General features: G+C 41.3%; 1 protein-coding gene across 4 annotated transcripts in view; it reads right to left on the bottom strand.

Annotated features, from left to right (window-relative positions):
• The window catches only part of LGI1 (leucine rich glioma inactivated 1), a 33,222-nt gene extending 7,572 nt beyond the window's left edge, over window positions 1-25,650 (bottom strand). For 2 of the 4 annotated variants that reach the window (XM_027113102.1, XM_027113105.1), the window contains exons 1-4: window positions 25,110-25,650; window positions 24,645-24,716; window positions 6,906-6,977; window positions 6,735-6,806 (exon numbers count right to left, since the gene is read on the bottom strand). In XM_027113102.1, coding sequence (XP_026968903.1) covers window positions 6,735-6,806; window positions 6,906-6,977; window positions 24,645-24,716; window positions 25,110-25,576 — 683 coding nt within the window. In that variant the 5' untranslated portion in view covers window positions 25,577-25,650. The remainder of the gene's footprint in view (window positions 1-6,734; window positions 6,807-6,905; window positions 6,978-24,644; window positions 24,717-25,109) is intronic. The other 2 variants (XM_027113103.1, XM_027113104.1) reach the window with 2 other exon arrangements.
• Between the last annotated feature and the right edge of the window lie 1,015 nt (window positions 25,651-26,665).

Raw genomic sequence — 26,665 nt, 5'->3', positions numbered from 1 at the left:
CCTGTGCTCCGCAATGGGAGAGGCCACAACAGTGAGAGGCCCGCGTACCGCAAAAAAAAACAAAACTAAAACAAAAGAGTCTATGCTGTCAGCCTCCAAAGCCCTTGAAAATTCTCTCACATTCCATTTAAAACACTCTCAAAAGTCTTCTATGTTTTCCACCTCCTTTAATTAATACAAGATTTCTCAAGTGCAAGCATTCAGAACTTTTAAAATCTGTTTTTGTCAATTATGTTGTTTTTCTGAGTTTTAGAAATTACCACTAGATTAGAAAGCTTTTTTTCAATGAACCTCGACACAGAAGAAAGGGAACTGAATCAGAAGTTTCCAGTCTCAGTGATGGTCCATTTTGTGACAAAGAGCACAGCTTTGGAGTCATTCTTTCTGAGCTTGGTTTGAATCCCGGCTCCACAATTTACAGGCTGTGTGACTTTGGTTATGTACCTTCTCTGCGACTCAGCTTTTTCATTTTTTAAGCGGAGGTAATAATACCTCATATCATAAGAGTGTTAGAAAAAGTAAATGCGGTAACTCAGGATGGTAGTTGGACTACTCTCAATAAAGGGCAGCTGGGAGGAGTGGTGGTGGGGGGGGACAGGAAGGAGAAAGGCTTTTGTGTGGTCTTTGCCCAAGAAACAACATTTAGAAAACTGACCATACAAATGAACTGCTGTGACTGTCCGCCTATGCAGAATTAATAAAATGCTGCTAAAGAAGATTATTCCAGAGAACAGCTCCATAGTTCTTTTTACTGAATGGTGGTTAAATGAAGAGATTTCTTGGGTCTTGGACCAGTCTAGAATCTCTCTCAAGTTATGTGTCTCAATATAGTTGCTGGCACAATGTGTCCTGAAGTCCTCATGCTAACTTCTCCTAAGTGGACGTCCCTCCCCCGGAAACCAGCACGAAGTGCAACTGGCTGCAGGGCATGAGCTTGGAGGAGGCTGGGTCATAGGACAGTGGGAGTGAAATGATGAGAGTCAAGTCCTGAATTACTGCAGCCACTAGGGTTACACAGGAAGAGGCACCATGTTTTTATTGCTGCCCTGGGCAGTTCTTTTAAACAGCAGGTGAATCTGAGAGTTCCCGCTTCCTGCCCAAAGAACAGAGCTCTAAGCCTCACATACCCAAGGTGTTAAGAGTCAGTGAACTTCATAGATACAGAGAACAAATTGGTGGTTGCCAGAGGTGGGGTTGAGGGGATGGGAGAAATGGGTGAACTGCGGGTTTTTTTGTTTTTTGTTTTTTTGGGGTTTTTGGTTATAAAAAAAAAAGATTAAAAAAAAGGAATTCCAAAATTTTAAAAAAAACTCAATGAGCATCACCACCTTAGGTTTTACTATGGGGTAGGAATGCACTGTATCTGGGTAACTGATGAGGGGTAGAACTGATTGGGAGAGAGTGAAAACAGGCCAATGAGAGGTTTGAGAAAACATGCATCAATGTTACTTTTTTTCTAGGATGACTTTGTAGTGAGTACTGGAAGGATGTTTTTCTTACCACTGTATCCCCAGTGCCTGGCATAATATAAGTCCTCAACAGCTACTTTTACATGAATGAATGAATGGGGCAGGCTGGAGTTGATAAGAAGAAGGCCATCCATCCAGACAAAGAAAAGAGCAGAGAATGCTTCTCTTAGGCCCTTGTACCAAGACACCGAGTTAGGGAGAAATTGCAAAGCCCTGTGAATTACCACTGCCCCACCTCCACGATGCTCACAAAGTGCCCTCCCTCCTCTGAGCCCTCACTGTGTAATAAGCCCTAAACAATAGGACGGCTCTTCTTCTTTTTTTTTAATTTGGCTGAGCCATGAGGATTCTAGTTCCCCGACTAGGATTCGAACCCAGGCCCCAGCAGTGAAAGCGCCGAGTCCTAACCACTGGACCACCGGGGAATTCCCTAGGAGGGCTCTTCAAAGTGTGCCTGCCACTAAGCTCCATTCTCTAGGTCCTGACTCAGAGTCTACCTAAGAAACATTCTTTAAAACACCGGGGAAACTGCTGAGCTGAGCACCTAGCTGCCTTGAGACTAGCTGAGAAGGGTCAAGCATTCTCAGTGGCAGGCAGGCTTTCCTACCCAATGGAACTGATGACCATTCCCTCCACTTTGGTGTTTTCATGGTTTACCTGAGAAAACCTCTAATTATGGAGTATGGAACCTACTGGAAAGTCTTCTTTCTAAGGCAGACCAGACTGGCTCAGACAGCACGTTTGTTTCAGTGCCACTGGGGTCTGCTGCTAAGAAAGCATCGCCCACGGCCATCTGGGGTGCTCCCAGGCTCCCTGCAGTGCAGATTCTCAGCTTGAGTTGGTGTCTCACTGAATTTGCGGTACTTCAAGTACAGTTATTTTAATTTCATACAAAATGTTTAAAGGGGATAAATACACTACAGCATTCGGAGTCCTGATCCAGGACCAGTGGAAGTTAGGCAGTGAGGTTTAGTTTATTCCTACGTGATGGTGTTTACTGCATAGCACACTCTGTTCTAGGCACTTTGCATAGATTAACTGACCTAATCTCACGACAACCTTAGGATCTAGGTACTCCTAAGTATTTTATTATTCCCACCCCCATTTTTACAGATGATTATTATCACTTCCATATTACACATAAGAAATTGGAGGCACCATGAAGCTTAGTGACCTGCCTGATGTCCCACAGCTATTAACGGGTAAAGCCGTGCTTTGAACCCAGGCAGTCTGGTGGCAGCGATCCCCCTCAGCCAGTATATTGCACTGCCCTCTTTACATGCATGTCATTGTAAAGGCTGAAATGAGGACATCCTGCCTGACTAACTGGAGACACACAGGCACCCTGAGCTTGGGGACTGCTGTATATATCTTTTGCACCTCCGCAGTGGTGAGCAGTCAGTAGGTGCTCCCCAGCAGGTAGACATGGATGACATTTTCCCCAAATGTCTTTATACATGCATGCAAAGAATCCTGCCTCCACTGGGCCTTAGCCACGAGGACACTCATGTGACGCCCGAGGGAACCTTTACGAAAACCTCATGGATGTTAACAGAAACCAGTACAAAATGTTTAGAGATTTTGTGATCATTGGTCATAAATGATTTTTTAATTCAGTTTTTCCCTGATTTCAGAAGTAATACATGGTCATCAGGAAAAGTCAAACCTTTCTGAAATATATAAGCTATTCAAACACTTAAGTTAATCATATATAATATTACAGTCATTCAGAATAATCAAGAGAGGGTCCCAGGATTTGTAAGGACTTAAATATAAGGAATTCTCTTTTTTGCGGGGTGGTTGGTTTGAGGGGGAGAGAAGTCTATATAGTAAGTTTTAAGTTGTCTATTAATGTCTCTTTAGAAGGTAAGTCTACTGAGTTAGATGTATAAGAAGGTGAGATAAGTTCATTGCTTCTTTAGGAATGAACTGAATTTATATCAATGCTCAGGCAAGTCCCTTGGAGAAGCTTTAATGTTAGGCCAGGGTGGGAACCAGTTGGGTCTAAAAGTATATGTCTAATCCCAACTATTTGCATTTGGAGACTACAGCGAGGGTAGGGCTCCTCTCTTCAGGATCTTCTCTTCCTTCCCCAGCCATATTTGCTCCTCAAATGATGTCCTGTGGAAGGATCCAGCCAGCTCCATAAAGCTTTCTGATCCTGCTATAATTTTTTTCCCTTTTTCCTTTCTTTTTTGGCCACTGCATGGATTGCGGGGTCTTAGTTCCCCAACCAGGGATTGAACCCAGGCCCTCAGCAGTGAGGGTCCGGAGTCCTAACTACGGGGCCACCAGGGAATTCCCCGGTCCTGCTATAATTGACATGGTGGCGAGGGCACTAGATGTCTCATTAAAGACTTCGGGAAACTTCTAACTTTTACCGCTACTAACTGGGGAGCAGCTTAAACTGAGGGTGTACCTCCGTGTTCTCATTCGCCAATGGGGATAGTGCCTGCCTTGTATCTTTCATAAGGTCATCAAGAGAGTGTAATGAGGTCAAGAATATGAAAAAGCTTTGTAAACTCTTTCTGTAGGTTAGAGGGTGAGGTGATAATTCTTTGCTACTTGAATGTTTGCCTTTAATTAAGAAGAATTGGTCTGAGGTGGAGGAAAGTGCACTTTGAAACCTAACACCTCTAAAATCTTAAAAAGAAAATTAATGGCTCAAACAAATGTCAGATTTATTTATAAGTGGTAAATAATGGAAAATGAACTTGATGTGCTGAGCCGTCAGAGGGACATTTGGGCTTCAAATCTTCCCTACCCATCTCTTCTTGAAAGGAAAAAAGGAAAGGAGAAAAGAAAAAAGGAAAGAAGGAAGGAAAGAAGGAAGAAGCAGAGAACTACACCTGGAGGAACAGCATAATTAGAAAGGAGATCATGACCTGGGGACAAGGCACTCAGTGAGAAAATTAATGTTCATCTAATTCCTCTTGCTAGACTGAGCTCTTCCAGGTTGGAGCTGGATTTTATTCATTTTTGTGTGGCACATCCTAGAGACTATTTAGGATGAACCATATGGCAATGCCATTTTTGCAGATCCAAAAGAGTCTCATATTGGCGATGCCACACGAATCAACCTAAGTGTTTGATAAGGATACAAGAGATCTAAGGGTCATATTCAATCGACTTTAACCTGTTCCCTCCTAAAACCTCCTTCCTACCTCCAGCACCTGTCAGACAGGTGGGACTTCCCTTTCATTGTCTGACTCTTTCATTGTCACGCCTCTCTCTTTGAAGCCTGCCTTTTGTGTTCCCTTGAGCTTGAAAATTTCTAGGTATTAAGCACATGCTATACCAGTGCCTTCTTCTTATATTCTTCATACCTCTAAAGAAGGGGCCTCATAATGACCCAAATTTATATTTCCATTTTATTTGATGGGCATGATAGGCTCTAGTCAAACAAAATGAATGTTCTTCACTAGGGTGTTGTATAAATTTTTTTCTTCCCCACTTTCCTCCCTTCCTCACCCCTCCCCTCTTTCCCCCTCATTCCTTCCTTTCTCTCTCTTTCTGCCTCCCTCCTTCCCTTCTTTCCATTCTTCCCTCCAGGTGAGGTAGGCCCTTAGGCTGGAGAGAAGATATACTTGATTGAACCAAGGGGCACGGCAAGGCTATGTCCAGGTTCCCAGAGAGAACACCAGGGTCTTACATCCTTCCTTCAGCCCCTCGTGATGCTGAGCTATTAGACACAGGCCATGTTGGATGGATTTATGTGAATCAAGTAGATGTCAAGTTGAAGTCATGAACTTCCATTTATCTTTCCATTTCTTCATTTCTTTTATTTATTTTTGCTGAAAGATTAGGCTTGGTGGTGTTTGGCTCCGTAATCAAATGGCATAGCATTCGTACCATACACAGCCAGGTTTGCAGCACATTGTAACACTGATGTGAAAAGCAGTGTTGCAAACTGTTTATTTTATAAACATTATTTTCCTCATCATTTTATAATGACTATATACAGAAGCCTTGAAAGGTGCAGTGATTTCGTAAAATACATCTGGCCATCAGTTCCCTATTGCTACAAATCCAAACAGCAGTAGAGACAAGGACTAGTAGAGGCAGCATGATGACCACGTAGACACCCTAGAATAAAGGTTCAGAGGGCAGAGCTGGAAATGAGGTACTGTGAGGCAACAGGTTAAAATCGACAGAATGACTATGATGCTTAGATGACTTGCATCTTTATCTAACACTAAAGAGACACATATTAGGCACTTGAGAAACAGTCCCTGAATGGATGAGTAGCCATAGCAGTTCAGCTATTAAGTTGATGTTATCATAATTCCATAACTACTCAGTTCACTTGTCACATATCCCCTCCAGGCTTCTGTTTCCTCATTTCTAGAACGGGGGTTGTGTGACTCTGGCAGAATCGTTGAGAGGATTAAATGAAAATTCACATAAAGCACACTGGCCAACATAGTAGTAGGCACTTAACAAGTGTTAGTGCCATTTCTTCCCATGCCCTTCTAGTTTCCTTAAAAGTACATCTGTCTGTGAGTGTGTGTGTGTGTGTGTGTGTGTGTGTGTGTGTGTGTGTGTGTGTAGGGGGTGGGGGAGGGTAAGGGAAAAGAGTTACTTGGTTCCTGTTACTCAGGATTTCCCAGCCTCAGGACTGTGCCATTTTAGGCTGGATAATTATTTGTTGTCAGGCTGTCCTGTGCATTGCACGATGTATATAGCAGCATTGCTGCCCTCTACCCACTAAATCCCAGTTGCATCCTCTACTTGTGACAATCAAACATGTCTCTAGATATTGGTGAATGTTCCCTGGGAGGTAAAATTGTCCTGTTAAGAACAGCTGATGTAGCTCTAATCATCCATTGAATAAATATTTTTCTTATTAAAAAGTTGTTCAGGTGCTGCGTAGACGTGGCCTGTGGTTCTAGTATATGTTTAAATGTATATGAAGTCAGGGCTTGTACAGAAAAAGAGAAACAGAGAATATCAAATTAAGCTATATAGTCAATTCATGAAGTGAGTAATGATGTAGATAATTACAAACGTTATTTCAGTCACACAATTTCCCTGGAGTAGATTGTTTTCCTAATTATTGCTGGTTTGGGCTAGTATTAATAGTAACTGGTTTCCTGGATACACACTGGCTAATGGCAGGGAGAGAAGGCAAATGTGCATGTAGAGAAATCATTTGGCTTTCTTAAATTTTCATGGATACCCACAAAGTGGGTGCTTTAACCACAGGTTATCAAGTTGCATTGCCCACTGGCAAGTTTAAAAAGTAATAGCAACATTCATACTTACAGGTGAATTAAAGACTTTAGTCCCCGGAAAGTATGTCTTGAAATGGACTTGATGTTGTTGTTTTCTATGAATCTGCAATAGGTTATAATATTTTGGGTCAGACAGCTGTAGGAACCTCAGAGCCCTTTTACTGAATCATTATGTTAAAAAAAAAAAGGTTATTTTACTTACAAATACTCTAGATGTGGGAGACCAATAAAAGCATCATCACTGATCACATCAAATGAGTTCGATGTGAATAACCTGCCCAGAAAAAGTTCACAATGAAACGGTTAAACTGACAGATTGTCAATCTTTGCTGCTTTTATCTCTCAGAGAAACGAGTGGGAGTTGTGCATGGAAAAATGTCTGGATGTCTGCCTTCTACAGTGTTATTTATTCAGGTAATTTTTGCAGCTTTTTTTTTTAACCGTCAATTATCTCATCAAATGCTCATTGAGGGGTGCCTTGTGCCCCACTCCTCACAGGGATGGATGTCACATGCCCTGGGTAACATTTTGAGATACAATAGGGCAAGTATGGCAGTCGACAGCCAAATCAACATGTTGCAGGTTTCCATGCAAAGACACTAGCAGAATCTCCCCCTCTTGTTCTAGAAACTTCTGGAACATTCTGACCAGGCCAAATACTGGTGTCATGGTTTCAAGCCTGGGAAACCTAGAAAACTAGCTCCATGTCCAGTTATGCTGTGATATCTCATAGTAGATAAGCCACTGACACTGGCTTAATAAAAATCAACTAACCTCCTACTTTGAAAATAGAACAGGCTGAAGATGGGAAACCATGAGGCTTAGGAAGAGTCTCAGACGCATTTTATTACTACATAGTTGAAAAGGAATACTTTTGCTTGGACAAATTTATTTGCAATTTCAAAATCCACAGGGATTTGGTTTCAAAATAACTGATGAAAAGGAACATCAACCAGCCGTCCCCACATCCTGTTGAATTTCCCGAAGAATTTTTTTTTCTGAATGGGAGGCTTAACAGAGGTGATTATAGGTCAAATAATACAAAGTTATTTTTTTAGAATGAGTATTAATTTATGGAATTCATTAGATAAAGTGTTGATAAAGACTGAAAATAAATTTTTCATGTACTGATGACAAATTTATAATGAGTTCAAGTGACATTTAGTCTACATGTTAAGGTTTTCATATAGGAGAACCTCATATTTCACTTGTACTTAGAGTCTAAAATGTGACCGTGGTCATGGGACAGACCAGAAGTTTGACATAGTTTGACACCTCATGTCTCATACGTACTGTTTAATTGTACTATGTAAAGTCCAATATTCTCAGTTAGTAAACTATTTGACTTTTATTTTTGAGGTGTAGGGGTTAAAAATAACTGCCACTAACCAACTTAGTGACTTACCCTCTCTGAGCCTGTTAACTAAGGGGATTAAAACTAGGAGATGTCACTTTCTAAACAGTTGTGAATAACTTATTTGACATCTGGGATTCCTTCAGAATATTGAGAGGAGGGGGTAGCAGTGGGTTAGAGATGAACTGAGCATGAGGTGGTAATTTCTGAAATTGGAGGCTGGGTCCATGGGAGTAAATTTTACTATTATCCCTACTTTTATATATGCTTGAAAATTTCTGTAAAAATGGGCGAAAACACAAACAAAACCAGATGATCTCTTGCATTTCTTCCTAAGCTATCATTCCTGGAATGATATTGGATTCTCTTCTATCCCTTCTCCTTCCAACATCATACATAGCTTTATACTCAAGTGATTCACTAGACTCTGAAGAGTCAGCACTATCGAATAGTCATACGTATTAGATGCCCATAGTTATTCAAACAAATTCAAAGTTTTATGATTTCAGTCGCAACTTTGGCAATTGTCTCTTCTTACTTCATGGTTCTGGGAAACAAGAGGATTACTCAGCCTTACTCCAAGGTAAGCTACCATCCAAAGTCTTCCTTGGGTTCCAGATGTTCATTTCATTCTGTATAAGCAGCATCAAGGATGGAGAGAGTGAAATAAGGCAGAAATAGATACAGAGAAATACCTCCCATGCTCACTGGTTTGCAAACTGTCCCGTGGTTGGACCAGTGACTTCAAAATCACACTCCAAGTCACTGGAAGAAATAGCTTCTAACACTAGTTCTTCTTATGTTGAATCATATGCATAACAGGGTAGGATATAGATATTAGTGGGCAGAATTAGCCCGCACATGTCAGGGAACTAAAACAGTGTTTCCACTAGAATTTTTATCTGCTTGTTCATTGCTTATCCCTAGCACCTGTAATAGTGCCTGTCCCATAGTGGACACTGAATAAACATTTGTTAAATAAAGAGGGATTTACTTTACATTAAATTCTGGTCATTACTACATTACTAGATTGAATGTTCCTTACAGCACGGGCTTATCTTTATTGACTTTTGTGTCCTCAGCCCTGAGCATATTTCCTGGCTGAATTGTGTTTGCTGAACTAACTCGTAAGGATCAAAACCTCTGGCTAAAACTACAACAACACGCAAGAATATGGGTGAGTCTCACAAATGTAAGTCCAGGGAAAGAAGCCAGAATGCAATAAAATACATCCTACATGATTGCACTTATATAAAGAACAAAACCCAGCAAAACTAATCTATGCTGGCAGAAGTCAAGATAGGGTTTACCCTCGAAGGTGAGTGGTAACAGGAAGGGGGCACAAAGGGAGTCTTTAGGGTAATGATAATGTTTGGTTTCTTGACCTGGGTGCTGGTTACAAGGGTGTTAACTTTATAAAAAATCATGGCAGGGGTGGGAGTGATGAATAGGCAGAGCATAGAGGATTTTTAGGGCAGTGCAAATACTCTGTATGCTACCATAATGATGGATACATGTCACTGTACATTTGCCATAGGATGTACAGCACCAAGACTGAACCCTAATGTAGACTATGGACTCTGGGCGATCAAGTAAGTTCATCAGTTGTAACAAACATACCACCTTGGTGGAGGAGGCTGGTGATGGGGGAGGCTATGCACGTGTCACGGTAGTGGGTCTATGGGAAATCTCTGTGCCTTCTCTTCAATTCTGCTGTGAACCTAAAACTGCTCCAAAAAAATTAAGTCTTAATTTAAACTATCAAGATGTACACTTAGGATATGCACACTTTTCTTTAAGTAAATTATATTTCAATAAAAAGTTTTCTTATAAAAGCTAAAACAAATCCCTCTGGCTAAGACAATAATGAATATCTAAATTCTAATATCTAGATTCTAATTCTAATATCTAGATATTCTAATATCTAGATTCTAAATTCAATTGTAATTTTCTTTGGACAAGGATTCCATGGACAAAGATTTGTTAATTTATACATACATTCTAAATATAGTTGAGCAGGCTATCCATTTTATTATCCTATATATACTTAAAAAAACTTAAAAAGGTCCTGTGCTATAAAGGGGGTAAAATGCCGATCTTTAATTTGTATGGGTTCCTTTATAAATGTTTGATTTCAGTATCATGATTTGTTATTGAGCCAGATGTGTTAAAGAATCCTAACGTCCCTGTTAAGGGAAACTGTGTCACTCTACCCCCTCTTCACACAAAACAGATCTGGGGCAGACCAGGGTGGCCAGGTTTTATACCTCATGACCTCTGTCCCTTTTCATAAATTATGAGACCAAGAAGGACTCCGTTCTTCATGCAGAGTAGCTGATCCTGAGGTCAGTCAGCATCCCATGGCCCAACTAGTCTGGTTCAAAAAGGTGAGTTGGGCGAAAGATGAATCCCCTCTTGGGGATTTGGAATCACAAACAGATGGAACCAGCTAGCAGAGGAGCTGAAGGAGAAAAGAGGCCTTAGGGTTGAGTTACCTCCATGGCAGGCAGACTGTGCAAGGCACACTCAGAAGAGAGTGGAATGCAGAGGAGACCCCACAAAGGGCAGCGTGTGTGAAGGCTGGAGCAGGGAGATGCCCAGATCTGTGTTAGATCCTACACCTGTGCTTCTCAAGCTTAGTTGCACTTGGAATCACCTGGGGAGCTTTAAGAATACTGGTACCGGGTTCTCGCCCTCAGGGATTCTGGTTAAATTCTATACCTGGGGTGTGGCCTGGGCATGAGATATTTAAAAGCTCCCCAGGTGTCTCTTACACACAGCCAGGGCTGCATATGGTAAACTTTCTTGTCAGCCACAATAGCCTTCCCTTACCTGTGGTGACCGAGGGGGCCTGTGCTCCTTGCAGCAAGTGTGGCTGGAATAGTTGCTCTGGTACACAGAGGTGCTGTGGATTGTCCCGTCTCCATAACTACAGGCAGCAGGAGTCCACAATAATATGACTCAGATTTGACAACTGCCCTCACAAAAGTAGCACATGGATGGGTGGGTGGGGATAAGTGTACTGTCTGAATGAACTGGTTACCCTGAGCTGCAAATCAGAGATCTCTATCCATACACTTGCCAAGCGGCCATCCAGTAGGTTGGTGCAGAGATAATGTAGAGTTTGCCCTCTGCCCCTGATCCTGTGGGAACATTTGAGGTCTCTGCCACTTCCTCTATTCTTAGGGAGGGAAAAAGGCAGGCACTGTTCCCTAGGATTTTGGTGGAGATGGACACAGGGATGCACCTTGTCCTTTCTGTACCCTCCCCCCAAGGGCTGTGCACTTAGGTCTCTTAGCCATCAGTCTCATGAGTGCAGTACGAAAACAACGGAGTGTAGGAGGTGCGGGGAGGAGTTTTTTCCTCTGCAACCAAGGGAGTGTGTACTTCCTTATGAAGAAAGACATTTAAGACCGTACATATCAACTGTCAATACCATGCAGGCAATAGCTCATTCTTTAAATGATGATTGTTGCCTCCATGATAGCCTGTATTTCATAGACTCCTGCTGCATTATCTTATCTGGTCTTTGAACCAACTCTGTGAAAGTGGTAGAGTAGGTGTTAATAGCTGTTTGGCAGGAGGAAACTGAGGCCTAGAGGAATGTTAAAAGCTTTGACCAAGGTCATGAGGCCCAAGACTCCTGGTCTACTGCCCTTTCCACACACTGGGTGGTCTCTCAGTATAGGACCCGGATCACATAGTGATACAACATCCCCATTCTGGTAGACAACCATAATAACACTACCCAGCTTATGCAGTTTTAAGAAATCTAATTAAGTCATAATTCCTTTTTTAAAGGAATTAATTACTCAAAATAAGCAGTCTTAAAGTCACATTAAGGTCATGTCAACTTGTATTTTTTTCAAGTCAAGAATTTTAAAAATCTGAATGCGGTTCGGTGTATTCTGCTTAAGGACGCTACATGCTCAGTGTAGAAATTCTGGAAAATAAAGAAAAGCTTAAAGAAGAAAATAAAGATCACTGTAATCATACTACCTAAAGATGTGAATATGTGTATATATAATAAATATATATACATGTATATATTTATAAAATTGGAATAATAATTTTATTGTTCTGTGTCCTCCTTTTCATGTACTTATTTTTTCAAGAATAATTTCTCAGGACAATACATTTTCAATATATAATTTTTTTTTCAATATATAATTTTAACAGACGAGTAAGTTTTGTATTATGGAGATATCGGGATTTAACTTTTTTATTGTTGATTCCAGTTTTCACTATTATAAACACTACCATAACCACCCTCTCATGCAAGTATTTTTCCATATTCCTAATTCTTTCCTTAGAATAGACTTAGGATAGATTTTTAAAAGTAACATTATTGGATTGTATATGGTTTGTATGTCTCTAGTTTATTACTAACTCGTATCAAATTACATGTTCAATTCTGAATATAAAAACGCCTGTTTTTACCACATCCTTACCAACATTTAGTATTATCATTTTTGTTTCTTTTTCTATGAAATCATGTCCTTTGACCATTTTTGTTGCTTTCTAAGCGCCTTTTATTTACTAAGGATATTAGCTATTCTTTTCCTTTCTTATTTGATGCTGAGTTTTTCCCTACTGATTATGATTTGCCTTTTGAATCATGATTTTTAACATATAGACATTTTACATTTTAACAAAATATATCAACTTCTATTATATATTCTTTCTTTGCTGTAATTCTTAAAATGTTTTTTCCTACCTTGATATTAATGAAATATTACCTAAACCTCCCTCCTTAAGCTTTTTTTTTTTTGACTCTAATTTATTTGGGACTTACTTTTATCTATGATGTGAGGTGAGACATTGCCTTGATTCCTGCCTAGAATTTACCCAAATTTGCCAAAGCCTGTTGTTGAATAATTAATGCCCTCCCCTGCCCCGCCACTTGCGAGTACGTATTACTTCCTTCAAATGTCTGCTATTTTATTGGGTTTTTCCAAAAATGAAATCTTGGATTTACTTATTCCCACTGCTTCCTAATTTATTTTTTTTTCTGTTTATTATTTATTTTCTCTTGAGGTCCTTAGAATATGTATTGTTTCATGCTCAATTCATATGTTTTTATTCTTTCTGATTTAAAATGAAAGTATCAATATTTAGAAATATGACTTTACCTCTACGTAAAGCATCCAGTAAGTTTTAAATGTAATGTCTTAAAATTGCATATTTGATTTCAACAAATATTTAGAATAATATTCTTAAAATTTCCTGTTGATGATAGTTTTTTATTTTAAAGCTTTCATAAATTTAAAATTAATATTGCACTGGGACCAGAGGACGAGATCTGTAAAATGTCTGCTGACCCTGAGCTCCAGTTCTTCCTTCTGACTACCTATTTTCAACTGTCTGTAGGAGTGGGTCGCACCTCTCCATAAGCAATAAATTAACACCAAGGCTGAAAGGTTATTAGGGGGTTCCTAGTTGAAAAGCTAGGACCAGCAGCACTTAATTCAAAAGGGGCAGAGAAGTGTGTGATAGGGTTGGCATGGAGCTCAAGTGCTGGGATCAGCAACAGAGAAGTAAAGGAAGAAGCAGAGGATCACAGAATGAGGATCTAGCTACATTAGGTGGAGGTCAAGGCTAAGGCTGCCCAACATCCAGCTGGGGGTCCACAAGAGTAAAATAACTGGGCAGGAGGGACATGTGTCGATGCCAAGGCTGCTGGGCTGCTGAAGTGGTTTCTTGCCCTGGCTTCTCACCTCTTCTAGGGACCAGGGAAGGAGCATGCTGCAGAGGGAATCGCAAAGCCTGGGTCTTCATTCCCACTTGGCCGTAAATCCTGTGTGTGGCCTTGAGCACATCACTTCTCCTCTCTATGTTGTCAAATGAGGGGTCTAAACTAGCTTGAAAGATGTATGCGTCAGGCTTGTAGCGCTGCAGGCTTCATTCATGGAAGAGTAGGCATGGCCTCTACATGAGGAGTGGGGCATAGTGGGGAGGCAGGTCTGCAGATGGCTGAAAGGGAGGAGTAACCCTGCTGGGAAAATCTCCCCTTGTCTCAAGCCAGACTGCTCATCTAGTCACATCAGGGCCCCCTGGCTCTAATGACACTTCTTCAGACTCTCTCTAGTCACCCGTGACATCTTAACTGCCATCAGAATTGTCATTGTTCCACAAGTGGTCTGCATTTTATCTTCCAGCCTGAAGCAGATCTTTGCAGCTATGGAGTGGGGGATGATTTAGGGGGCTCTCCCATAAAACACCCCCTCAGTAAGGGCTACTCTGGATGAAGAAGAGTGAGCAGCCAGCATTGGGCTGTCCCTTAGAGATGGCACTGATTAGACATAGAATAGAGAATCTGGTTTCTAAGTTTGTGGCTGCCGCTTATTATGTACATGATACATCAAGGAGGTAAATCTATTTCATCCTCCATTAAAATAGGAATGATAATAACAAAAAGATTTCCTGGAAGATTCTAAGAATTCCATGAGATAATGTATAAGAGCATGTCTCCAATGCTTCTGCCAAGGAATCGCTCAGCAAGGAGCATAGACATAAAATATCAGAGCTGGAAGAGCTTTTAGCTCTAGTGAAGGACCTTAGTTATATAGAGTGGGAAACTGAGGTCCAGTGAGATTGTCACCTACCTAAGAGAGCTGTTATTAGCGTTGTCCAGGGAATTAGGCAGCCGTGAGCAGTGTTGCGTAAACATACTTCCAAGTACATATGTGTGCCTGTGTGTGTATATGTGCATATATATGTAAATGAGAGAGCAAGATGCATGGGTTACAGCTGTTGGAAGATTCGAGGGCATAGCTGGAGGGGCTGGCCAACTTGTTTAGAGCTGCCTCTGCTTAAATGATTCAGACCTGCTAGCTGTTACTAATATTCTCCTTTATCCAAAAGAATAGGACTGGTTGAATGAAAGTTAATAATAGGCTGATGATTAACTTCAGTTAAATGCACACGTTCTAAGTGCATGTGCCACGTGAATAATTTACATCTGAATATTTTAAAATATGCTCTTAAGATAGGAAAGCATTAAAATGGGACACATCACGTATGAGCGCATTATGTCACAGTTCTTTTTGACTTTCATCCTTGGAAAACATTTTCAATGTAATTCAGCTGATCCTTAAGTAGACCACCACCTCTTCGATCTGGATTGATGGAGAGTAACCTTACTTTTGCTCTCATAAGTCTGAGGGGGGGGCATCCTAGAGAGATATGCCATTCAATTCCTCAGGTGAGGAAACTGAGGCCTGCGGAATTAAGTGACTTATTCAAGGCCACATCTTTTGTCAGCAGCAGCGCCAGGTTTAGAATGTAGATTTTAGATTTGCAGGGCTTCCCTGGGGAATATTCTTGGCATGCACCCTAGCAAAGGCTTGAGCATGGACCCACCCTTTTGGTTTTATAGTTCATTACCTCTCCTCCCAGGATAGTCAAAACTTTTCCTTTATAGACATTGGCATAACTAGTCAACAGCCCACCCTCCCGACGTTGTTTGTAAATTCAGTCTGTATTTCTCTGCTTCTAAAAAGCAAAGGAGGAGGGACTTAAATTTTATTTAAAGCCTATTCTATGCCAAGCCTCGTTTTTATCAGATTGCCATCTATTAACTCATTTTAATCCTCCAATGAACACTGTAGTGTAGTCTCCATTTAAGATACAAAGAAACCCGAGGTGAGAGAGGTAATTTGAAGCTTGTAACTGGCAGAGCTGGGATTCTGTGCTCCAGTATGATCTCCCCCCGGACTGGTAATGGTCACGGGCAAGGCCATGCTTCCTCTTTTTAGTCCTATCAGATCTGCCCAGTATCTGCTACAAATCTAAGCAAGCCTTGCCCAGTAGTTCCCCGAGTGTAGTCCCTGGAACACAAGGCCTTTACGGGGTTGAGAGGTTTTACGTGAACAACAACAGAAAAAAACAGACAAATAAATTTGGGGAAAGTGGGTAAATGAAGTTACTCGGGGTTCCTAATTACACGAATCTTTCTATCCTTAAGTAAATTGAGACTCTTCAAAAGGGATTTAAATATGCAGCTTCCCAATCTCATTGATAATGGGACGCTTTTATCATTGAGTTTTACATACAGTGTGTATACCCAGGGAAGTGCTGGATTAGGCATTTGGGAAATAGCTGTGAGGGAATCCTCTCAAAACAAAAACAGTGAGAGTGTAAATTTAAGCTCAAGGGCTTTTTCCTATTGAATGGGCTGCAAGTGATAATCTACTTCCTCTGAAAGATGGAGCTCCACTGGGAGGTCCCCAAAGAAGCAGAGTGTGCCACTCTGCTTGACCAGGTAGAGAGCCTGGCAGTGAGTCACTCCTTATATGGAGATAGATGGTTTAATGGATCCTTTAAGATAGGATTCTTTCTACCCACCCAAGCTCTGTTAGCAAGCCTCTCTAGAACAAGCTGAGGTATAAATAATTAAGCTAATAAATAAAGCAAGGGACTTCCCTGGTGGCGCAGTGGTTAAGAATCTGCCTGCCAATGCAGGGGACATGGGTTCGAGCTCTGGTCCAGGAAGATCCCACATGCCGCGGATCAACTAAGCCCGTGTGCCACAACTACTAAGCCTGCTCTCTAGAGCCCGAGAACCACAACTACTGAGCCGGTGTGCCACAACTACTGAAGCCCGCACACCTAGAGCCCGTGCTCCGCAACAAGAGAAGCCACCACAATGAGAAGACCCACACCGCAACGAAGAGTAGCCCCCGCTTGCCACAACTAGAGAAAGCCCGTGCACAGCAATGAAGACCCAACACAGCCATAAATAAACAAATAAATGAATAAATAATAAAAATAATAAAAAATAAAATAGGGCTTCCCTGGTGGCGCAGTGGTTGAGAGTCCGCCTGCCGATGCAGGGGACACGGGTTCGTGCCCCGGTCCGGGAGGATCCCACATGCGGCGGCGCGGCTGGGCCTGTGAGCCATGGCCGCTGAGCCTGCGCATCCAGAGCCTGTGCTCCGCAACGGGAGAGACCACAACAGTGAGAGGTCCGCGTACCGCAAAAAAAAAATAAAAATAAAATAAAAAGAAGCTCTTTAAAAATAAATAAATAAATAAAGCGAACACCGAAGGCATAGATTCCCAATATCCTGTTGTAGGTTAAGAAAAGGAAAACAACATAAAATAATTCCAGAGACACTTCTAAGCCAAGATGCATTGCGAGTAGCCAAGCAGGGAGAGAATGAGTGGTTTCCCAAATTTATTTGAGCACAGAACTCTTTTTTTTTTTTTCAGGACAACTGTTCTATAGGACACGAGTTTAGAAAACATTGGTCTAAGATATAACTTTAAAGTATATAAGTCCCTTTCCATTTGCTCTTTTCTTCACTCTCTCTCTCTTTCAAAGGAAGGAGACCAGAGTTTACACATACAAAGAGAGTTGAACCCTAGGGAAACTCGATGTTCTTGCAGCGGGCCACTCTTTCAAAGGGCTTGTCAACGATTGTCTCCAGGAATGAGGACACATCCCCTGCATATCCGCACTAATGGCAAAGGTTGACCCTTTGAGAGGGGATTCGATTTGGGGAACAAAGCTATGCAAAGTTAAGCCCAGTTATTCATGTTCAAGAGGAAGCAGAGAGAAGTAGTTAAAAGTGAGGATGTGGGTTTACACTCCGGCTCTGCGACTTATGAGGGGTGTGACATCGTGGAGGTTACCTAACCCTTCTAGGATTCAGTGCTTCATCTGCAAAATGGACATAATCACACTTCCTCACAGGGTTATTGTGATGATGAAATAAAAAATGAGACATATACAGTGCTTGGCATCAGGCAATACAAAAATGACAATGTCCCCTAACAAAACTTTGCCTGGTTTTATTGTATGACTTATAAACTGGCAGTGAAGACAATTCTCAAAGATCTAGAAACGTTTAGCTATAGAAGCAAAGTTAGGAAGAATCTCTGATCTCCTGTAAGGAATTCTCTGCAAGTCAGGAGTTACTTGTGCATATAAATTCTAGTCTGTTTATTTTTTAAAGGCTCATTGTTTTTTAATCACAATTTACACAGGCAAACACCTGTCATCCTGCCATGTAAATGGGCTCAACAATTCCTTTCCAGTCCTTGCCCCATGGGAGGGATATTGAAACATTGTTTTACCATCAGCCACCGTGGGAGGTCCTGGTAAAGTCCCAGTGGACCTGCTTGGGAAATTATTATTCCCAAGCTACATTATTATTCTAATAATAACTTTATAATAGTCAATTCCATAGAATGAGGCTCTTTCATTTAACAATCTAATTTACTGGTTTGTTAGAATTGATACAATAAATTTTGTCCTTTTCTTTAACAAGGCCATTTTCTATATTATGTATTCTATCCTACAAACAGTACTCTGTTTGTAGAATAGAATAGAATACAATAGAATTTTTAAGCAGAAAGAGACCTTAGTTAATTGAACATGAAGGTCTCAAAATGCCAATTACATGTTTTGTTTGGTCTCCTGTTTCAGAAATCTGCCTCCAGATTTCTGCCTTCCCCTGAAAATTTAAAAAGTAAGACCGCATATTCATGTGCAGTCAGCAATAATCAGTTGAAACTGAAGATGTCATTTTTAGGTAAGACATGTCTTGTCTGGTTTACCCCAGTCACTACCACTCCCTACTGTCTTATACCCAACTGTTTCCTTCATTTACCTTATCACCCCAGCCCCCGCTGGGCATTTGAGTGTGAGAACCATAATTTAATCTATCTCTGATATTTTCTACATATAAAATCTGAGGCCCAGGGATACTTGGTCACACAGCCCGTTACTGTCTGAACTGGATTTCAAACCCAAGTCACCTGACTTCTACTTCAGGCTTCTTTCCATCTTACCACAAAACTACTCATCTGAAGACTGGCCAGTGTTAATTATTTTTAACAAAACTTGACATGTTTACAAAATACGGTTCCAGTTGTTTTTTCATGAGGAAGAAGTGAAAGGGTTCTGCTTCTCTTTTCCCCTCCCATTCTCAGAAAGCTAAATAGTTCATGTTCCTTGTACTTGAAGAAAGATTTCTTAGCAGGTTCTGATGGAGACCTATGCGTAGAACAATAAAATTTTACAGCTAGCACTGTAGGAAAACCCAAACTATACAATCAGATGCTAATCTGATGTTAAGGTCATTCAAATTAAAGTGATTTTCAGAACTATAATGAAAGCTAATGTTTATTGAGTTACAGGAGCTGTGCCAAGTGCTTTACGTGTACTGTTTCATTGAATCCTGACTGTAATCCTGTGTAACAGGTACTATGGTTATTGCCCACTTTGTAGATGCAGATAATGAGGCTTGGTTAAACTTGCCCCAAATCACAGAACTAGGAAGCAGCGGAGTGAGGATTTGAACCCATGTCTATTTGACCACAAAACCTGTGTTCTTTACTACTTGCCACATTGCCAGCTCACCAGGGTTAGCCATTTTGACATCACAGCTGTCATTGTAATGCCCTGCGATCATTTTGTAGCCTATATCAGCCATAGGCTCAACAATGGGCAAGAGTCACCATCCTCACCAATCAACTGAATATCATTTTGAACAAAATGAGAGAGCTTATCATGACTGCCTTATGATACAGTCTTTGTGTTCATAAATTTGCTCTTCATCTTAATAATGCTCAACCAACATTTTTCTTTGGATGTCCTGTCAGACTGGATGAAGGGGGACTTTGAACCTTCACAGGAGAGAGGCTAGTCAAACCTGGGAGAGAACCTGGGTGGCAAATATGATTTTGTACTTGTCAAAGACCTAGAGGAAATCAGAGTGAAACAGGTGGGTCTAAAGAAAGATTTTGGATGCTTTGCCTTTTAAGTTCCAGTACACTGGAAATATCTGTTGAAGGAGTTTGACATCATAATGTCGTGAACAAATATCTCTTCATGGGTTTTTTTTGGTTCAGCCCACTTTCCAGACGTCCACACTATTAATTCACATGAAATCTGATTGTGTATACAAAACATACAAAAGAGCAGGTACATGACCGAGACTATCTACTGATAGGAAAACAGGAGTCTCTAGTATAAAATCTATAAAAATATGAACTGAATTCAACAAACATATAGTAAGCAAGATCTAAGCTTATAACATCCGGGCTCTTTTCTAGGACCTTGGCTATTGAGAATCCTCCGTGAGAAACAAGGGCAGACACAAGCACAGTTAGCTCTAAAAATGACAGAAAGAACTATAGACATCAGTAAAATCTACAGAGCTTGAGAAAATAGAGGTACCTCAGGCTGGTATGGATGGATCTTACAGTGTGGGGGTGTTTGTGTGTGTGTATGTGTGTGTGCGATCAATACTGTGAGAGATGACCCTAGACAAATAGCCAAATTCTATTAATACCAACTCGGGTGTTCAGATGTTTCTCTGTTTCTAGGGAACCATTAAAGGCTTCCAAGCATGAGGGTGACATGATGAGATCTGCGCTTCAAGAAGGTAACACTGATGGAGGTGGGGAGAATAGGGACCGGAATCAGGGGGACCAGTGCAGAATCTCCCCAGCAGCCTGTGGAACAGTGATTGCAGCCTCAGTTAGGGCCATGGTCCTGGGGTGAAGAGGAGATGGCAGATTCTCATGCTGTTTCCTGTTGAAAGTGGACATGAGGGAGAGGTAACTCCTAAGTTTCTTGCTTGAATAATTGAGAGAATGAAATACACCTTCAGAGAAAACCTTTGTTGTACAGGGCTGTGTGCACAGTCACAACAATTAATTAATTAAGAAGTTAAAAATCAGAGCTATGGGTCATTGGGCAGATTGTAGACAGAACAGCCTAGGTGATTGAAATTTTTACTTTTTGGTCCCTTGTGGGCCATCAACTGGGCACAAACCAAAACATGCTCATCCATAACCAGCCAATAATTCCTCTAGAAGCCCTCTTAGCTGATGGGTTTGGCTTGAGTTGTCACTGAAGATTGCTAAATGTTTCTTACATTTGTCATATAAGGAGGAATAGAAAAAGAGGCTGATCGCTGTAAAGGTGAGAGAGGCTATGGATAGCTTTCCCTGGACAAATCCTATTTTGAAGAACTGAATGATAAAATCTTAGTAAGGATGGACTTATGATTTATCATGTTCATGCTGTTTGCTTTTCTGGTTTTTAGTTTTTGATTTCTTATGGGCTATATATTTATGTATTGATTGTGGATTAATAAAAGAAATGATGATATTTTTTCCCCAGAGGGATCAATTCTGTTGCTTCAGACAAGATCAAATCTCACTGGAATAAATAGAATTTGTTCTGGTTACACCAAATTCTTATATAAAGATTTTTTTTGTGTGCATGATACTAACCTAACCCTGTAATTTACTCCCTGCAAATAGAACTCTCTTTAGAGTTGGATAGCTTTAGTTTATTAAAAATCTGATCAACAAATGGCAATGTGGCCACATTTTATGCTCTTAAATTTGAATTTTACTTCTGTAATGAGCCTACATCATTGGGGATTTTAGTCTGTGGTTGAGAAGAACAGGACTGTCCTGTGTGAAAACACATTTCTGTAAATTGCCTTCGCTACAAGTACCACTCGCTCCTATCACTAAAAACAGACTAGAATGAATAATCATTCCCACTGGTTATGTTTCACAGCAGGCCTATGGAAACATGAATGAAATTACATTTGCTTGGGAAAGGTTTTGTTGCTGTTGTTTAAAACCATAGGTGTTTTTTAAAAAAATAGGTTTGTATAACTAATCTGATGAATTTTTATTGGATAATTTTATTCTTCCTCTCTACAGAGTGTGGGCTTTTGTTTTTCTTGTTCTCCAACACACATTGCCAGCCAAGGCCTACCAGGATCTTTTCCCCAAAAACATTATATGTAACTTAAGGAGGCACTACGTCTGTTTCCCTCAGTACCCCAGGCTAACATTTCAAAAAGTACTTCTCATCATGCCTTCTGCAGAAGGTCTGAAAAAGCATTTGGGGCCATAATGAAATTATCAGATTGTTAGGGTGGGCGACATGAATGGGTCATTTCTTTTCTCTTTTCCACAACTTAGCAAGAAACCAGCTGCCTTTGTACATCAATCAAGCAGAATCGATTCTGAAGTTTCTCTCTTCACAGGATATGACAGGTCAGTTTGGTAATCCGCGGTCACGAATACCATTAGAATTCATTGCAAACCCCGAGCAATGCTTGGTGTGATCCAGGTCTGGTCTGATGGCAAAAGTCATGCAAAGGCAAATAAGACCCCTGGGTCTTCATGTTCCAGTGTGGGGTTTTCAGGGCAGTGGATGGCCCTGTCCTACAGAAAAACTCTTTCTGTCTGTGAGCCATGCATTCCCACCACTGTTATGATTATGGCACTATTCATACTTGGAGCTTTTTCATTTATTTTCTCCTCAGTGAAAATGCGCTTATTAGACCCTTTCCCTACTACAGGAGGAAACAGAGAACATTGGACAGGAAGAATGGGGAGCAAAATCTTTAGGAAACAGGATCCTGGAGATCAGAGACAAACTTTGACCCTGGACAATTTTGCATAAGATCAGCACTGGCACAGATCTGCCATGTTGAGGTTAGCCAGTGTGAGTTAAGTAAGGACAACCAGGGCAAGAATTACTCGCCCTTTTGTTATTTCTGAAAACTGAACTGCTTTTAGAAATAAGGGCTGGAATGTTCCATAGGAACTCAGAGCATGGAACGCAGGGGCATGGCACACACGCTCCGTGTGGGCTATTTAAAAACCAGTTCCTTGGCTTTCCTCTGTGATTCTAAATACGTGTAATCACATTACTCTGCAGCAGCCGGTAACTATTTCTATAACATTGTCCAGCATCTGTGTTTGCTGAGGCCGGATCCACCCAGCAGAAACACAGAGTGGAGAGGTGCTAACTGATGAGGTTGATTGATCCGGGCTTTCTGTGTCATAGCTAATGCCCATCCAGTGTTGGAATTTGAGTAGTATGTGTCAACTGACACTTCTCAAATTTTAAGGACTGATCTATTTAACTCTCCTGGGGAGAGAGAGGTGCCTTAGCTCAACAAAAGGATGCTTTTAAAATGAGCCATTTATGTATTTAACAAATAATAACATAGGCACAACTGATCACTTTCTCACATACAAGCAATTCTTATCCTACGGAAGGATCCCAGCACTGAAGACTTTGCCCCTTTATGTGCTAAAGACTCTGTCTTTTTTGAATTTGTTTGATGTACTAACACTTCCCCTAATCACACTATTAGCCATCAATCAAACAGATAAATCACTTAGGAATATTCTACTCAATTGTTAATCATTCAAAGACATTAGCCAGTAGAAGGACAGTAGCCAACATTATTACATAATATCAAAACACCTGATCAGGTTTATGAAATGAAATAGTCAAACCAGTTTGGGGATTTCATATAGATGAAACAATAGATTAAGTGATTTTTTTTTAGCTTTTTTAGCTTTATGTGGAAAGTTAAAACCCTACCATTTATAAAATGTGTAACCATTTGTCACATCCTATACCAAGCATTTTATCTACTTAAATCTTATTTATCTCTGATAACTCTTCAAGGTGTCATCACCTCCATTTTACAGATGAGGAGACTGAGGCTCAGAGAGAATTAGTCATTTGCACACAATTTCACGTCTAGTTTCTAGGGAGTGGTAGGGTGAGATTTACACACAGGTCTCTCGCATTTCAAATCCATGCTGTTTGCCTCTGTCTATAAAACCTCAAACGGCCAAAATGGCCAATTAAGGCAAGAAAACAAAAACAAGCAAAAAAACTTGGGTCCAGGATCATGCAGTTAAGATAACTACAGCTCAGTTGATGGACATTTGGCTGATTCCCCCCCTGGAACCGGTAACTACAACCCAGTCTGTGGCCTGACACCTGAGAACGGGGGTGGGGGGGGTGGACCTCTTGCCCCCGTATGTGGTCCTGATCTAAGAACTAACACTCCAATGGCCAAACGTTACACGTCACAACAAATTATCCATGTTACATTATGACTGTGGAGAGATCTGATTTCTTAGTCAAATATTATTTTTTGACTGTTTTCAGACATAGACTGAATATATGGTTCCCTCATGGCTAACTTAAAACACACAGCAAAGACTAATCCTTTGCACTCTCCTATATTAATATTTTCTTTCCCTCCTTATAAGGGGATGAGTTATAAATTAGATGAGATTAGAAAGCAGTCACTTGAGAATGAATATTTTAAGGAATTACCTAGAAAGAACTGAGATTTTTCTTCCCCACATGGTAAATCATACAGAGTAGCAGCCTGCCCCAGGTCCCCGAGGACAACATCTTGAGCGCATATGTTATGCTGGGTTCTGTATTGACTAATTCAGAAACTCCAGGGTAAAATAACCAAAGTTCCCAAGTCAAAAATGAAAGTAAAAGGGTGGAATGAAATGAAGATCATTGTTGCAACATTCCAACAACTTCATAAATAGCCATGAAAGTAGCTAGCATTACAGGTTAGCAAATTTACAATTGCAAGCATCAATCCGCACCGTTGGTGTCAAGTCGCAAACAAACCCATCTACCTCACTTTACTGATATTCCTTTCCTCTCCAGAAATATAATCACATTTGACAAAATTAATATTGAGATCGTTTTACTAGAGGGTTTATCCAAATATATGCTGTATTAAAAATAGTCATGATATAAATATTTCTCACAAGAGCTGCAGCGATGGTGTGAATAAAAAACTCCCTTCTGAGATTTCAGTAAAACCAGATCTCACAAAGGATCTGAAAGAAAACAAAACAAAACAATAAACAGACACACACAAAGAGACACACACACAGAACAAACCTTATGTTAATCCAGTTTAGCAAAACAGTCACTATTTGACACTATTTCATGAAGTACGATACTGTTCCTTCCCAGATGAAGTAGGAGAGATGAATCTGCTACAGGTTTCTCATAATAATGTTCAGGGGTGGAAGATATCTAAGCATGTTCTGTAGCAGCTAATAAAAATCAAAATTTCTAAATGCAGCAAAATGTTAGCCCTGTCAGATGGCCAAGCGTGCAAGAGGAATCTCTCCCCATGCCCTTCTACCAATACATGCAAAGCCCCAAATACATCGGCTGGAATTTTTAAATTGTAAATTAGATACCAAAATGCTTACGGGCCTTACAATGAGATAACGTCAGGAGGAACGGTGCGTGGAATGGATCTGGCATTCTCACATAAAGCATTATCTTTGGTACAAGTACACACGGCAGGGCATTTTGGCTTCGCTGGTTTCTTCCCCTCAGTCAGCAAAAGCGCAGATAAGAGACATAGGCAATAAGCAATTCTTTTCAGGGGGATGCAGGCATTTCCCATCCTTTGGCTTCTCTCTGATTCCATGCAGTCGAAAAAATATCCCCAAACATGAACAGGGCTTCTGGAATTCAGATGGTGATTGTCTTGCTTTAAGACCAGGTCACATAAGAGTCCACCCTTTTCCTCTGCCTCTGTCTCTCTGCTTTTCAAAACAGGGACCTGCAGCTGATTCGTGAGCTGCTCCTCGCTCCAGCGATGCACTGCTCGGGGAAGAGACCTGTGAGGTGCTGCGAGATGGGAGGGATCCAACTGCTCGAGGAGAGAGCGGACTTGCATCACCACGAAAACACTGAGCACAGACCAGCCTTCGAAGGCAAAGCGAAGTGATGTAACAGAAAATAAACAGCTTTCTGCTTGCACCGGGAGCCCTTTAATTGTTACCAAAAATAGGATGGCATAATGTCTTATTAGTGGGTGGGTGGGCCGGTGGGTGGGAGCAGTCATCTTGCACCGGATCTCAGCAATCTCAGAAACCTTTGGGAATTTGCTTTTCATGTGGCAAACAACCTAGTAAGGAAAGCTAGCTTTGGAGCCAGCCCTGGCTGGAAATAGGAAGTGAAATGAAACTCTCTCCCTTCGCAGCTTTTGGCTAAAACCTTGGTATTTCTTGCTGAGTCCACCTGACTGATGCCATCACTGAAAGACAAGCAAGAACACATGGAGAATGTGACTTTCAGGGAATGAATGTGAGTAAATACTTTTCTGACACTTAACTGTCATAAATTATTGATTTTCATAATCCACCCCGCCCCCTCCCCCCCATGTGTAAGCCATTCCCTCCTCCCATGGTGAGGGAGGGAGATAGAAGCGGTTCGTTGACTGCCTCTGTGTATAACCCGCCCTCCTCACCTCTCACACTCCCCTTTCTTGAGCGCTGGAACCGGAAGCCTGGAAGGAACTCCCTGCCAGCAGGAGGCAGCCAACTTCGGTTTCCAGGGCTCTGGTAAGGTCTGGCTGAACCCAGGAGGCTGAGATACGGTGGGGAAAACGCCAACCTAAGAGCCAGAGACCTGGCTTTTTAGGGTCCAGTTCTGCCATGAACTAGCTGATGGTGCCTCTGGATCTATTCTCCTGTCTGTAAAATGGGCATGATAATGCAGACGTTCCATAAATATTACAAACATTAAATCCAAATGGTAGGGACTTCCCTGGGGGCGCGGTGGTTAAGAATCCGCCTGCCAATGCAGGGGACACCGGTTTGAACCCTGGTCCGGGAAGATCGCACGTGCCGCAGAACAACTGAGCCCGTGTGCCCCAACTAGTGAGCCCGCGCGCCTAGAGCCCGTGCTCCACAACAAGAGAAGCCACCGCAAGGAGAAGCCCGCACACCGCAACGAAGAGTAGCCCCCACCCGCCACAACTAGA

The sequence above is a fragment of the Aethalodelphis obliquidens genome, unplaced genomic scaffold (genome assembly GCF_003676395.1).
Source record: "Aethalodelphis obliquidens isolate GAN/ISIS:26980383/991018 unplaced genomic scaffold, ASM367639v1 scaffold11, whole genome shotgun sequence".
NCBI classification, from domain to species: Eukaryota; Metazoa; Chordata; class Mammalia; order Artiodactyla; family Delphinidae; genus Aethalodelphis; species Aethalodelphis obliquidens.
This window is presented reverse-complemented; position numbering and strand designations above follow the sequence as displayed.